Source organism: Phycodurus eques, chromosome 17 (genome assembly GCF_024500275.1).
Source record: "Phycodurus eques isolate BA_2022a chromosome 17, UOR_Pequ_1.1, whole genome shotgun sequence".
NCBI lineage: Eukaryota > Metazoa > Chordata > Actinopteri > Syngnathiformes > Syngnathidae > Phycodurus > Phycodurus eques.
In genome coordinates this window covers 8,728,992-8,745,024 of record NC_084541.1, presented here as the reverse complement: position 1 = coordinate 8,745,024, position 16,033 = coordinate 8,728,992, and the positions used below count along the sequence as shown (strand labels likewise).

General features: G+C 42.1%; 1 protein-coding gene across 2 annotated transcripts; it reads right to left on the bottom strand.

Annotated features, from left to right (window-relative positions):
- Positions 1-550: 550 nt before the first annotated feature.
- Positions 551-13,090, bottom strand: si:ch211-114c12.2 (uncharacterized protein LOC336578 homolog). 2 transcript variants are annotated; one of them, XM_061702565.1, is made up of 10 exons: positions 12,986-13,090; positions 12,063-12,124; positions 11,251-11,940; positions 10,306-10,941; positions 8,379-8,491; positions 5,464-5,566; positions 5,328-5,379; positions 5,133-5,201; positions 4,898-5,044; positions 551-1,336 (listed from the first exon to the last, which is right to left on the bottom strand). In XM_061702565.1, the coding sequence occupies exons 2-9, from the start codon at positions 12,101-12,103 to the stop codon at positions 4,907-4,909; spliced, it is 1,842 nt and encodes a 613-aa protein (XP_061558549.1). In that variant the 5' UTR covers positions 12,104-12,124; positions 12,986-13,090; the 3' UTR covers positions 551-1,336; positions 4,898-4,906. The 2 variants fall into 2 exon arrangements, with proteins under 2 accessions (XP_061558549.1, XP_061558551.1); XM_061702567.1 differs by lacking the exons at positions 551-1,336; positions 4,898-5,044; positions 5,133-5,201; positions 5,328-5,379 and having other exon boundaries at positions 5,543-5,633.
- Between the last annotated feature and the right edge of the window lie 2,943 nt (positions 13,091-16,033).

Sequence of the window (16,033 nt, the reverse complement as noted above, 5' to 3'; positions counted from 1 at the left end):
CTTTAAGATACCGCTAATGTTCAATACATGCAGGAATCAATGACAGACGTCACTCACTGGTAAACATTAAGCCTACCGCCCAGATTATTGTTCATTAATGTTCAGACCGAATACACACACTTACCGCGTTTAGCAATCCTCCCCAGTAAAATACAGCATAAACTGTGGTAACTCAACACCAGCCATTGTAGCCTGCTCAGTGTTTAGATGAGGGGTGCGGCATTAAGGGTTATGTTTAGCACAGGAACACCACCCAGCCCAGGAATATCACTAGGCCATGGAGTGAAGGGTGCCTCCAAGTGAAGGGCAAGTGGTTTTGGGAAGGGCGAGTCAGGATAGGGTTACATAAAAGCAGATACATATCTAACAGATCTGTGCATTTCATTCAGGGGACTTGTTTTTGACTGATAGTAAAAGGTGAAATTAAATCTCATTTTTCTGCAGAAGAAGTCGCTCTGAATTTTGTCAAATCAGTGTTTATGGAAGGATTACAGAAAACTACTTGGTCAATTAGACAGATAGTGGGGAACTGGCAGAAAAAAAACAGTAGTGCCGATAAAGTCCAGTCAGATCTAAATCTTTTTCAGATTCCAGATTAAAAAAAAAAAAATGGGTCAAGGATTTTTATATGCTTTTTGGCTTATCAGTGAAAATTTTTACTTTAATGACAAAATTGAGCTATATGACAGAAGAGGTTATAAAGGAATGTAACTGTGATCAACATTTGGATTGGTAGGCATCTGCAGAGATATACATTGTAATAGGACTAGTAGAAAGCGTCATTAAAAAAAATAAGTTAACCACTGTCAGGAACTCGTATGGCAAATTCGTGTCCAAATTCTCAAGTAATCACCTCACAGATCTGATTTGATGCTAGGCCAGATTTTATTCAAAATCTCAAAAAGGGTGAATTAACAGAACAAGGTCATCTTCAGTGCTCAAGATGGAGTACACCACATATTCTGAGTTAAGAGTTGTAATACAGACAACATAATGCCACAGAATATATTCTGAAAGGAAACAAATGCATTTGTGTAGAGTCAGTACTATATCTACAAGAGGGGGAGCAAAGTGTCTTTTGAAAAGCTGTAGTTTTCTGGGAAATACACTCCAAAATTCTCATAACAAGACATGTTATATAATACAACAACAAAAAAATACAGTGAGATATAAACCTGAATATGTGATTTATTTTTTACTGTAATAATTGTGAGATGACAAAATCTTACACAGGGAAAAAAAAGCACTATATTCTACAAGGCTTTGTTAAATAAGTGGAGTGCATTGCCGATACAACTTCATTGGTGACTTTTTCCAGTGTCTCCAGTAACAGGACCTGCATAAAAACCAAGTTTTATTCACTGCCTTTTCCTCAAGATTCCAGGATCTTTTAACTGGAGGTCCAAAACGAAACAAAAAATTTCCAATTTAGATATTGTAATTTAAAAAAACACACAAAAAAAACAAACAAACAAAGGCGCAGCAATATTGGCACCCCTCAATATTCGCTTTCAAATCTCTCTTATCCACCTATAAGCTTTTTGCACTTCTCAGGTGGCATTTTCTCCCACTCTTCCTTTGTAATTTGTTCAAACTCTTGCACACTTGCAGGGTTATTTTCCCCAATGTCAGATTTCTGCTCCCCCCCCCCCCAAAGATTTTCAATTGGATTGAGATCAGAACTCATTGCTGGCCATTGTAAAAGTCATTTTTTTCCCTTTTCAAACATTCTTGTGTGCTTTTAGATGTGTGTTTTGGTTCTTTGTCTTGCTGGAGGACCTATGATCTTCGCCTTAAACCACGTTTTCTTAGAATGGGGACATTTCGCTCTAAAATCTGTTGATAATTTTCCTTTGACTGATACCCATGATACTATCATGATGCAGCCCCACAACATTATGGCTCCTCCACCATGCTTGACTGTTGCCAGGGTGTTCCTTTCGTTAAAAGCTTCATTGCACCATCTGGAAACATAACGCTTCTGTGCATTGCTAAAAATCTCTATTTTTGTTTCATCTGTCCATAAAATTTTTTTGTATCATTAGGCCTGTCACGATAATTACTACATCGGCTTATCGGTTTTTTTTCCCCTCGATAATTTTTTTTCAAAACTCAATAAATGGTCATTGTTGTAGTGAGCCGGCGTGCGGCTCACACAGTGAGAGTTGGACGGCTGTGTCATTAGCCGCTAGTGGGCTCATGGAACGCCAGGTGACCGGTACACCGTTGCCGGTGTTGGCTCAGTCCAATACTACACACCCTTGCTCAATGCGCAGCGTCTGTGAGCTAACGAGAAAGCTTGCGAGCTAACAAGTTAAGAGCTTCACAGCTTGCTCCACCACGGCAAAGTTGCTTAAAACGTCAGTGCCTCTGAGTTGTTGTGCGTGTTGGTCTCCAATTAGCAAATACGGGAACGTTAACTGTTTATTAAGCATAACCTCAATGGCACTTGTTCAGACAGTACAGCAAACGCCAATGTACAGTCTCCTCCAAAACTATTGTTAAGGCAAGGTAAATTCCTTTTTTGTTGTTGTATACTGAAGACGTATGGGTTTCAGATCAAAAGATGAATATGAGACAAAGGTTCAGAATTACAATTTTTATTTCATGGTATTTACATCTAGATGTGGTAAACAACTCAGAACAGAGCACCTTTTGTTTGAACCCACCCACTTTTCAAGTGAGCAACAGTATTGGAACGTGACTGATGGGTGTTTCTAGTTGCTCAGGTGATACCTTTTAGATTGATTGCTTAAGCAGATAGCACTTGTTTTGCCTTTGGGTTTCACTTGTGAAAACTGCATTTGCTGTTAAGCAAAAATGAAGACCAGAGAGCTGTCTATGGGAGAAAAGCAAACCATTTTGCAGCTGAGAGAAGAGAAGAGAGAATAACAAATCGATCAGCACTATCACAGAAACATTGGGCATAACCTATACAACAACTTGGAATGTCCTGAAAAAAAGTAACTACTGGTGTACTGAGCAACAGACATTGAACAATCAGCCAAGGGTATTAGCAGTTGATGACAGAATCATTGTGAGAGCTGTGGGGAAACGCCCAAAGACAACAGTCAGTGACATCACTGCCAACCTCTACAGGGCAGGGGTGAAGGTATCACAATCCACTGTTGGAAGAAATATACAGGCAATACGATAAGATGCAAATCACTCATCAGCAAAAAGGATTTGAAGGCCAAATTGGATTTTGCAAAGTACAGAGATGAGACTAAAGTTTCGGAACAAAGTTTTATGGACTGATGGGAAAGATTAACCTCTACCAAAGTGATGGAAACCCCAAAGTATGGAGAAATAAAGCATCTGCTTCAGATTCAAAACACAAAATCTCATCTGTGAAGCATGGTGGAGGTAATGTCATGCCTTGGGCTTGCATGGCTGCTTCTGGAACGGGCTCACTCGTCTTTCTTGATGATGTAACTCATGATGGTAGCAGCAGAATGAATTCTGAAGTCTACAAAACCATTTTGTCTGGCAAGTTACAGCAAAATACATCCAAACTAGTCGGAAGAAGCTTCATCATGCAACAAGACAATGACTCAAAACACACTGCCAACATAAAAGATTTCAGGGGGAAAAAGTGAAAGGTCATAAGACTGGTCAAGTCAATCACCAGACCATAACTCAATAGAGCATGCATTTTACCTCCTGAAGAGGACACTGAAGGGAGAAACCACTAGGAACCAACGAACTCAAAGAGGCTGCAGTAATAGCCTGGAAAAGCATTCCAAATGAAGAATGCAACAGTCTGGTGAAGTAAATGGGTCGCAGGCATGATCCAGTTATTACAAGTAGCGGTTATGCCACCAAATAAATGTTATTCACTTTAAATTAATTTAATGTCTGTTCCAATACTTTTGCTCACTTGTATAGTGGGTGGCTTCAAACAAAAAGGTGCTATGTCCTGATTTCTTTAACACATGTAGATGTAAATACCATGAAATAAAAGTTGGAACTCAGAATTTTTGTCTCATTCATCTTTTGATCTGAAACCCAAATGTCTTCAGTATACAACAAAAACAAAGCAATTGACCTTGCAGTTCCAATACTTTTAGAGGGGACTGTATACTTTACAGGTGAAGGGCTCGTCTTCAGCGGACCAACCACACGGTAGCCTGGTTTACATGACTCTTTTGTCATTCTAAATGAAGATCTTTGGTCAACAGTTTACATGTGATGTGACCAATTCCGATCGGGTGTATACACTACATTTATCGGAACAGCCTTGTGACATGCGCAATTCGTCGTGAATGTCACTTCAATTATCAAGCTGGAAGTCCGTCATCTATTCAGCATAGTAGTAGTTTTTATATTTTTTTTTCAAAAAAGCTTGATTAAAAACAACTTATAAGTAGTTAAAAACAAGACCTCAGTCACATACGAGCTCGTCGGGAGCCGCCATATTTACGCCATGCGTAAACGATATCACTGCGCATTAATGTTGAGACGAAGCATGCGCAGAGAGAACTTTTCCTAACTATTCTGAATGACATCTTCATGGTGAAAATTTCTGTTCGGTTTGGCAAAAGGAATGTTCCACCTCTGTGAAACTGAATGAAATTCCATTGGTTCTGTTCTGTTCCTATTAAGGTGCTTATAATGGTGCATTTTTTATTCAGTTTGGGCTTTTAACCTTCTTAACCAGGCTAGCATTGCAGTGCTTTATTCTTAATTTCATACCCAGGGGGATCAATATCACAGTAAAAAAATAAAGAAGAAAGGAAATTATAACAACAACAACTCAAAAGCAAAAAATAAAATAACTAAAAAAAATAGCACTTAAACTTCACGGGTGCCAATAATGGTGAGCATGACTATGTCATTAAAGAAACTCTAATTGACTGACTGTAAAAGACAGCACTGATGGTCATGACCTGCATACCTGAGGCAGTCACCAGCGGTGATGAGGTCCTCGATTATAAGGAGCACGCTGTCGCATCACTCTCATATTGCGGTACTTGGACATGATACTGTGACTTTTTCGGAACACTGGCTTATGGTTTGGGAAGGGGCGTGGCACCAAGTTCTCCTTGTTATAAGAAGGATAATTAGCAAATAGCAAAAAAAAAAGCTACTCAAGGGAACAATATGATTTATTCTTAAGAGTGTTGGCATACCATGAGTGGCCTTCTAAAATTCACAGATTGCTCAGGGCCAGGCCTCCTCGGCCCCGGAAACCTTGGTCTCTGTCAAACATCACAGTAAAGACAATCGATACACGTCGTGTATTTTCACAAGTAAAATAGAGTTTAAAATTATGGAAGAGTAGCACAGGTTTTGAGCAGCTCTTTTCATGGAAGGTTCTCACTCACCTGCATGGGTCCAGGTCGCCTGAAGGGCCTGTCTGGCATTAAATTAACTGGCCTGAAAAACAAATCCCTCAACCTTAGTAACGGGATACTTCCTGGATGTTTTAACAACATTAGGAACATTAATTAAGATAATCACCTGAATGTTCTTCTTTCCAAATATCCTCGTTTTCTGTCCGGCGATTGCGACTTTGATTCAGCTTTCGCCGGTCGGCTGTTCAGAGACGTGTCTGGACTGAGGTCTGAAGACAAATGTCAAGTTCTAACTGGCAGACAAAAAGCATGCAGCCCATTTTGTGTCAAGACGACCTAACAGGGAAAGAACGGGAGGAGGCTTTACACAATCAGGATTTTTGGGGCCGATCACCGATCAGAGAGTTTAAATAAATAAGTAAATAATTTCTTAAAAAGCGATATCCGATCACAAGATGGAGCACTGTGTCTATTTAAATGACGTGAACTGTATACTGAGGATATTCCAAAATATTCTCTAATCAGGTCTTGTATTTTAATCAGTCAGGTCAAACCAACATTACAACATGACAGAAATGGGTGCTAACTTACTGTAATTAAATTACTTCACACACGCACACCGAAACTTTAGCGCATTATTCAAAAGAACGACAGGCATGTTTATATGCAACTGTTAGTGCCGAGCTTGCTAGGCTAACATAACATTTTGTTGGCTGCTTGTGGGCCGAATCGTATTAAAAGTATGTGAACATACCTCAAGCAATCCTTGAACTAACATCTTCTCCCAAGCACTGGTCACCACCACCACTACGTTTTTCCCCACTTTGTTCTTTTTTGAGCAACACAATACACGCGCGATCCATTGTTGCTGTGGTAACGAGTGTATCCGGTCGCGTTTCATTTGAGAAAGCTCAGTGATCGTAAATGACGTCAAAAGAAACGCGACAAGGCTAAAAATAAACGAGCTTTTGGATTCAAATACCGTATTTTCACGACCATAAGGCACACTTAAAAGTCTTACATTTTCTCCAAAATGGACGGGGCGCTTTATAATGCGGCATGCCTTGTATGCAACTTTGATGAGCGCTCCGCTTGACTGACTGTGAGCATTTCCTGTCGACACATTGCTTATACAGAGGAAAGACGGGCGTGACTGAGTACAGCATGTGAAGGGTGCAGGTGAAGGAGGACGCTAAAGGCACGCCCCCAGTAGGTATATAGCGCCGGGGTGTGCATTGTGCAAAACAACATCGGTTTGGCCAAGGACCCCCGAAAATGGCACCAATGAAGAGAACGGCTTACGAAGCCTAGTTTAAACTGCAAACTGTCAGTTACGCAGAGGAACATGGGAATCGAGCAGCCGCGAGAGTATTCAACATCAACGAATCCATGGTTTGCAAGTGGAGGAAGCAGGAAAACGAGCTTCGCCAAGTCAAGAAGACGAAGCTGAGTTTCCACGGAAACAAGGCGAGGTGGCCTGAGTTGGAAGACCACCTCGAACAATGGATTAATGATCAAAGAACAGCCGGCAGAAGCGTCTCTACAGTCACCATTCGATGAGGGCAATAACGCTTGCAGAAGAAATGAAAATCGAATATTTTCAAGGAGGTCCGTCTTTGTGCTTTCGTTTTATGAAACAGCGCCATCTATCCATCCGGGCAAGGACTATCGTGGCACAGCAACTTCCGGCGGATTACAAGGAAAAGCTGGTCATCTTCCGCTCCTACTGCAGTAAAAAGATTGCAGACAAACACATCCAGCCCAACCACATCACCAACACGGCCGAGGTGCCGCTCACTTTCGACATCCCGATGAACCACATTGTCGAGAAGAACGGGACCACCACGGTAGCGATACGCACAACGGGGCACGAGAAGTCGGCTTTTACTGTTGTGCTTGGTTGTAATGGTAATGGCCAGAAACTGACACCTATGGTGACTTTTAAGAGGAAGACTCTGCCTAAAGAAAAGTTTCCAGCCGAAGTCATCGTTAAGGCCAATCAAAAGGAAAAACCAAGTGCAACTAAGACTGGGAGGCAACGCCGGGCGAGTTACGCCACCATATGTGAATGGATTGTGGATGCCTGGGCTAAGGTAGGCGGCACGGTAGCTGACTGGTTAGAGCGTCAGCCTCACAGTTCTGAGGACTCTGGTTCAATCCCCAGCCCCGCCTGTGTGGAGTTTGCATATTCTCCCCGTGCCTGCGTGGGTTTTCTCCGGGCACTCCGGTTTCCTCCCACATCCCAAAAACATGCATTAATTGGAGACTCTAAATTGCCCGTAGGTGTGAATGTGAGTGCGAATGGTTGGTTGGTTGGTTGGTTGTTTGTTTGTTTGTATGTGCCCTACGATTGGCTGGCAACCAGTTCAGGGTGTACCCCACCTCTTGCCCGATGACAGCTGGGATGGGCTCCAGCACGCCCGCGACCCTAGTGAGGAGAAGCGGCTCAGAAAATGGATGGATGGATGGGCTAAGGTATCTGTCTGCTTTGACTTTTGTCTGAGTTTTGCGAAAGCCGGCATCATTGCTGAACAGCCCCCCGGCAACGAGACTGACTCCAACAATGACGAGAGGGAACCCGGCATGTTTGATGGAGAACTTGCCCAGCTGTTCATTTCGGATACAGAAGATGAGGACTTTGATGGATTTGTGGATGAGGATTGATCAACAAAATCACATGAGTACATTGTTAAATATTTCAATAAAGTACAACCGAACTCAGTTTTGCACCCGCTGCCTTTTCAAAAACATTGTTTTAGTGTGCATGCATGCTACCGTAATGTTTTAAGCTAGCGTATGTTTTACCATGGCTGCGCCCAATAATACGGTGTGCCTTTATGTACGTGTTAAATACAGAAATAGACCCCGTAACAGAGACTGCGCCTTTTAATACGGTGCCACCCTATGGTCGTGAAAATACGGTATACTGCATATGACAGCGATGCGGGGTAAATGTCTTTTGTGGAGCCGATCGGTGACGTCATTGATCAGATCGGCGGATTATGACAATGCCGATCGGCCTAAAATGCTAATTATCGTCCGATAGCTATCAGATCGGTGTAAAGTCTAAATGGGAGTTACCCGTTTTTGACTTTGGGCTACGGTCTTTTGCAGGAGAGTCGTCCTTGGACGTGCTTGGGCCAGCTGCCCAGTGAGACAAAACCACAAGGTCACGTTTCTCGATGGGGGAAGATCTGAAGAGAGATAAACAGCGGTTAAGTAATTTACAGAAAAAAGGATGACCTGTCAATATGTAAAATCAGTAACGAACAGCACAGCTTTGCAGGAAGAAAATTAGCATGTAAAGCCAGATGTCACACAGTGGTACTTACAAAACCATGGAATGTCCATGCGTCTTTACTCCTATATTTGCACCCGCAATCAACCTGAGCTCTCTTCAGTTACCCAGTGATCATTAAAGGAGTCGGTTGGTCGGGCATCGTAAAATATTGCCTCAACAAATCTTCAATCCACCTCCTATCCGCAATTTATTTGGCCGTGCTGCTCCTCAAAGGTGTTTATGCCTCGGGCTGATGCCGTGTGATCTATTTTATAAGATGAATGGAAATGTAGAGAGGAGTAGTGAAGACTTCTGTAAGTTTAGAGAGGGGGATCCAACTTCCAGCTGTGCTGGGCTTTTAAAGAGATAATCCCACAATCTCTTCTTCTTGGCAATGGGACTCGATGGGTTGAGCAGTGAAAAGGGCGATCAGACTCCTCTTCCTTCACTAAGCAGGCATAACGTACAAAGGATTGGTTGAGACCATCTTTTCCGTTTGCCTTCCTGGGTTTATATGTGCGTAACAGCACTGACACATAGGGGCCGGTTTGGGTACATTCAGAGGTAGCAAACATTGTACCATATCAGGCCAGATTGCATACATATTGTAAAGGCAGCAGGTGGTATAACGACACTGCAAACAGTGGTAGCAACAAGTTGGACATTAAGGCGTTCTCAGTCTTCAGCTATATTTGTGGCTTTTGGTTTGGTGAAGCCTGGTAAAAGCATTTATTCTTGTTGTCTTGATCTTTGTCTCTTCTTGGTGACCGGTTTGTACATGAAGTGTTATTGTCACAAGTAAAACACCCACATCACTGCAGAATTATTAGGGATTTACATTAAAGCAGAAGTCTTTTTGTTGCCAAATCTTTATATTGCCACCTTGTCCGCACAGAAAATTATTTTGACGTCCATCTTGGATCTGGCAGATGCCTGATGTATAAATTACTCTTCCAGACAATCGTGGTGTTAGAGAAACAGACCTCTTTTCATTCCTTCAATGTGTAGTAGTAACCTTTGCACAGGGTCTTCCATTTCTTCTCCAGAGCAGATCAGGTGCCCCTGCTTCAAATAAGTCATTCAGCAAACAAAATGTGATTTTCCTCTTCCACTTCCCATTTTTGTGGCAAATTGGCTACGAGTAGATTTTAATCAAGGCATGGAGTTGAAGTTGAAATTCTTTCACCACTATGAGAGATGAGTAAATAATCCAGCACCATGTGAACTTTCGTTTTAGTCACAATCTCCTCTTCACTGGAAATGATTCCCCAGTATTAAGTCTTCCATCTCAGCATAAAACAAAGCATCAATGCTCAGATTAGATTTCTTTTCCTGAGTATTTCTTTAACAAGCCTTGCTTCGTGACTTTCGACTTTAGTCTCTCTTCCCAAAGTCCATGTGAGTTAAGAGGCCAAAGAACCTTTTTCAACTCCTTTCACGCTCAAGAAAGCAGAACGGGGCGGTGCTTCAGGAGCACAGACATTTTGTGCCAGACCTCAAAGGCCATTTGCTTTCATGGCACAGGAGAATAAACATCATGTCTCTATGGAATATGCAGAACATGGATAGCGAGGAGTGGAGGGGGGAAATCTGTGTCGCAGAATTTCGTGCATCATGTCTTCTCCATTTTTCATGTGGTCTCACGATCAAAACATTCTTTCTTGACCTCCCAATCATCATCATCATCATCAAGCCCCTGCGAAGAGTGCAAGAAGGAAAATACCGTACCTGTGTGCATTCAAGGAGCGACGAAACTCCACCTGTTCTTTTCTGGTATTAGTCTCTTGCAGGGACCTGCTTGCTTCTTCATCTCTGCTGGGGGACTGTTGAGCTCTTGTGTCCTTTGGTTGCAGCCTTTTCAGGAGAACCGGATTAGACTGGAAGCGTTTCTTCCTGATAGCAAGAACAGAGCTGGGAGGTCCCCGAGGGGGAATGTCACCCAGGGGCAGCCTGGGTCTAAAGCGTGGAGGAATTCTGAGTCTCATGGGAGACTCAAACCTCATTTGTCTGCCTTTAAATATGAAACTTTTATCCCTAAGTGATAAAGGTCTACCACCAAATGGCCTTGGAATACTGAGGAGTGAAATTCTCTCTCTCCTGGGGTATTTGGGTCCACTGTGATCCTGTGCCGGGCTGAATGAGGACATGCTGGCGTCTGATAGTCTCCTCTTGCGGGGGCCTGTCAGTTCCCTGTCCTGGGGACTCCTGTGGAAGGACGATGATGGGTGTGGGCCTCCTTTCCAAGGTGGGGGTCTGAAAAGGGGCATGCGAGGGACATCTTTTGCACTCTCCATGCTGTAGGGTCTGCCGCCCTGCCTCTCCATGGGCCCACGCTGCCTTCTGGAGTCTTGCTCAGATGACCACCTGCATACCCATCAGACAGAAGAAATCGTTACAATAACAGCTTCTCCAGCCATGTTAAGTGGGTGACAGAGCTTTCTAAGCCACAACAAAATGAAACGAAGGAGGCATCATTTTCAAAGATAAAATATAGACCAATTATAGAAACTCCTCAAATTCGGTGAAAGCACATTTACATCAGATCTTATCAACACCCACTAATTATTTAAAGGGGGGTTGGAATACGGCATTATGAGCCAACAGGGGTCTGCATCAGGGTCAGCTTTCTTTTAATCATTTTAACCAGCTGGAAGAGTTGCTTCCATCCTGTACCTCTCTGGACACGAGCCTCTCCCATGCATCTCTCTTGGGCTCCGCTGAGGCCCCGGAGGCCCATGTTTGCAGTTGTATGGCTGAGAGAATGCTCCGGTGTCGTTCCATCGCTTCTTGCCGTGACCAGAGTCCACAAAGGACCTCTCTCTTGGACTGACATCCACACGGGGGCCGCGATACCTTTGCTCCTGGTGGGGGAAACCAGGCTGTCTTTTAGGATCCCTGAAAGAACCCTGAAAGGCAGGTGCAGGGCCAGGTCTCTTTTCACCGGGATGGCCACGAAAATGTCTCGGGGAGGGTGACCTGTGAGCTGAGGAGTGGCCAGGGGGAGGAGGGCCCCTATGACCCGGGGACCCTCGTGCAGGACTGCGGGATGATGACTGATGCTGGGCATGAGGAGAGCGGTTTGGTCTGGAGGAAGGTGGTCTCCTGTGGCTGTGAGGCGGTTCTATTTTGGGAGGAAAGGATCGATAGGAATCCTGATTGTGTGCCCTCCAGTTATTGAAACGTGGCTCTCTGTCTTCCATCAGTGGAACTCTTCTGTCAGAAGGGGGTCGACCTCGACCCCTCGACTCTCTCCAGTTAACATTGGGCTTTCCCGGGTGGCCATGGGTGTCTCTTCTTGTTTTTGAGTTAGGGGAGTAATTTTCTTCTCTTGGTCCACTGCCATGACCATCTCCATAAGATCTGCTGTTTTGGGGGGGGGGGAAGAGGGGTGGACGGTTAAATCATATCAAATTATGCAACACGGACTAATAACAACACTGGGTCTGGGAGCAACAATAAATAAATAAATAATCAATGTGCAATACCTGGGCTTTATGCGTGGTGGTCCAAAATGTGGTCTGACCATCTTTTGTCACGTATCTATAGTCTATAGAGAAACAAAAACATCAAATTCCAAGAATTACCGATATTAGTGTGGTCAAATTAAGCCCACAAATCCAAAATGAAAAAAGACGACAAGTGTGAATACGGCATTGCCATCAAAACCACTAGTTCGATCCTTGTGAGGATAAGCGGTACGGAAAATGGATGGATGGATAGTTCAGAAGACATGTAAATCTGTATGGTTGGGTTTCATCCAGTTAGTAGTCAATGAAGCACATGACCAGCTCAACTGTAGGCTTGAATCACAGTTTAGATTTATAACTAGTGTAAGAGAACGGAGACAATTAGTTAATTCAATCATGGTGTAATGAATACCTTAGATTTTATATTTTGGCAACCGAAAAGAACTCGCCAAATTGTAAACAATGAATGTGACAGTAGCCTTGAGACAAAAAATAAGCCTCTCATACACAAATGCAACATTTTGAATAGTTACGTTTCTTAATATGTTTTATTATTATTATTATTATTATTATTATTATTACACATCGAACCCATCAAACTTGGTATGTTCTACGGTGGCCTAACTCAGTTCACGGCCTCCACCAAATAACAAGACAAACATAGCTCGTACAAATTAAAACACCACTTTTTCTGGGTTTACATAAATGACAAAAAGCGTGTTTAAAGACGTTTGTGTGGCTTTAACTCACGTACGCTAAAAGGCTCGTGCGCGTAGTAATCTTGTCTCTTTGCTAAGCTAACAGAAGACGCGCAGTTGCTACAAAATGGCATCCACTTACAGCTGTTATTCGACGTCTGGACAACGACATGGATATGTTGCTTTTAGTTGTACTTAAATATGAGCGACTAAGTACATCGTGAGTGGTTTTGGCCTACTTACCAAAGTACAATCGTCGAAAATTTACCTCTCTGGATTACTAGCAATTCAGCTACTCCCTTTCGTCGACAGGCTTGAATTCAATACCAAATGAAGAGAGTCGCCGCTTTAGCCAATGACGAAAGCCTGACGGGTTCCGGCCTGCGGAGCCAATGACATTAGCTGAAGTACTAAACTCCTATAGGAAGACGTGATTGGTTTGAAACAAAAGTGATACGCCAGTTTGGGAGCAGAATATTATGTGACAAGTAACATTTTAACGTAGAATTATAAAAAATATATATAAAATCACTTCCTTATTTTAAACAATTTCAAAAATAATTTCAACAAAACTACATTTAACTAAAACTATCGAAAATGACACAAAAATGAAAACAAATAAAGTAAATCCTATTTTGAACTCTTAACTTTATGTACAGTACAGTATTCGTTTAACTTCAGCAGCAACAGTGGCTTGTGGCCTACTGATTAGAAGAGGTGGCAAGAGTACTTACTCTGTCCCCACGTAGAATTAAAGATATTTGCATAAAAAGACTATAGTAAGTTCTGAGTCAACAGCTTAAGTAAAAATACTAGACTTAAAAATGTATTTAAGTACAAAAGTAAAAATTATGTTTTTCTGTCAACTATTTACCACGGTGGACGACTGGTTAGAGCGTCAGCCTCACAGTTCTGAGGTGCGGGGTTCAATCCGCGGCCCCGCCTGTGTGGAGTTTGCATGTTCTCCCCGTGCCTGCGTGGGTTTTCTCCGGGCACTCTGGTTTCCTCCACATCCCAAAAACATGCATGCATTGGAGACTCTAAATTGCCCGTAGGTGTGAATGTGAGTGCGAATGCTATTGGCTGGCAACCGGTTCAGGGTGTACCCCGCCTCCTGCCCGATGATAGCTGGGATAGGCTCCAGCACGCCCGCGACCCGAGTGAGGAGAAGCAGCTCAGAAAATGGATGGATGGATGGATATTTACCATACCCAATTGGGCACAAGGAGAAAAAACATATAAAATTTTTTTTAACTATACCTCAGGTTTCTACACTATTAAAACAATGTGTTCCCAAAGCTTTGAAAATGATGACAAACCAAAGCGGGAATGGTTATTTGTCTCTATGTGCCCTGTGATTGGGTGGCGAGCAATCCAGGGTGTACCCTGCCAAAAGACAGCTCATGGACTACGCTCCAGCTCACCTGCGAGGACAAATGGTATAGAAAATGGATGAAGTCTGGCTTCATCCTCAGAATTACATGTATTTTTTCCCCTTAAACTCAAAATGTTACACGGTACAATATAATGTATAGTTATAAAATCACCGATTCAATTCATCCATCATTGGTGGTCTGAACAGACTTAAAAAGCTGTGAGATCAAAAAGCTTAGTGAAACTGCAGTATGACCTGTTCTACCTGTCTGGGTTTCACAACATTTGCGAATCTGCAATTGCGTGGGAAAGCACAGTAATAAGGCGTTGCCTGTTATTAATTATGATACATTTAGTGTTCTGAATACCTGGCTTTGTACATCGGTGGTGCTCTATCATTCTTGAAAACATACTATAGTCACTATATACCATGTTTGTGTCACTAATAGTTGGGTTTTTTTCAATAAAAAAGAAATGTACAGTAATTGTATGTGAACTTTGTGCTGAAATAAAAAAAACAAGAAACATTAGCTTTGCTGAAATTAAGCAAATCACGTGAAACCAATCTCTTAATTTTATCAATAGAATCCTGGTTCCACTTCCATTGTAAAATCTAACAAATGTATCTGGACTTGTGCACTAAATCTCATCAAAATCCCAATACAATTCTGCTTTACAGACAGCACCACCGAGCTTGCTAACATTACCCATGCATATGAGGTGATAGTTGACAGATATACTCAGGACTAAATCAGATAGTGGACAGATATGCTCAGGACTAAATCACGACATTCGAATAAGTATGCGCCCACTGCACTGACAAAGCATTTAAAAGAGGTTGGGCTGCACAGACGGCGTCGTCATTTCAAGTCGTCCCTCTCGTCCAATCAGCGATGAGTCTTATCTCCCTCACCAGTACCTACCTCTTCCTGTACGTTCGTCCAATCAATGATGAGTCTTATTCCCGACCAGTACCGACCTTTTCCGGTAGCTTAATGTCGTTTTTTGATTTGCTGTTGTGTTTAGTTACTTGTTGTTGTGATTAGTTATTTGCTGTTGTGTTTTTTAATTTGTTGTTGTGTTTTAGTTATTTGCTGTTGTGCATTTTTATTTGCTGTTGTTTTTTAATTGGCTGTTGTGTTTAGTGATTTGCTTTTGTGTGGTTTGATTTGCTTTTATGTTATTAATTTGCCATTGTGTTTAGTTATTTGCTGTTTTGTTTTTTGATTTGCTGTTGTGTTTAGTTATTTGTTGTTGTCATTAGTTATTTGCTGTGTTTTATTTGCTGTTGTGTTTAATTATTTGCTGTTGTGATTATTTATTTGCTGTTGTGTTTAATTTCCCGTTGTGTTTAGTTGTTTGCTGTTGTGTTTTGCACTTCAGGGCCACCGTATAATACTGTATTTTTGAACGATAAAAACAACGTTGACCACTTAACATTTTATTGTTTATGATCGTTTTTTACCATGCTAACCATGCACATTTCAACAGTGACAAAGTTCATTTGTTTTGAATAAGGTGATGTATTTGTATTTTATCTCAAATTAAATTTGTGCGCAAATCCAATATTTTTCTTTGAATTCAATCCTGAAAATAAATCAACCCAATTCCGAACAACTGTGCTTATCAATCCAAAACATGCAGCAAATCCTCAAATTAAAATGTCTGCTCTATAAAAGACAATTCAAAAAGCCTTTGCAGGGGACAGTGGGAAGTTGATGGACACTAATGCATGTGCAAGAAACCTACTGTTAAGCTCTGTTGTTTGGACAAGATTCTCTGCAAATGTGGTTCAGGTATTACAGGTCACGCACATAATGGTCACTGACCTCACAGTATGGGAAAAAATCTATAATAAGTCAAACAGTGAAAACACAGAATTACGGTATCATAGTTTCTCCATAAGGCATCTCTATA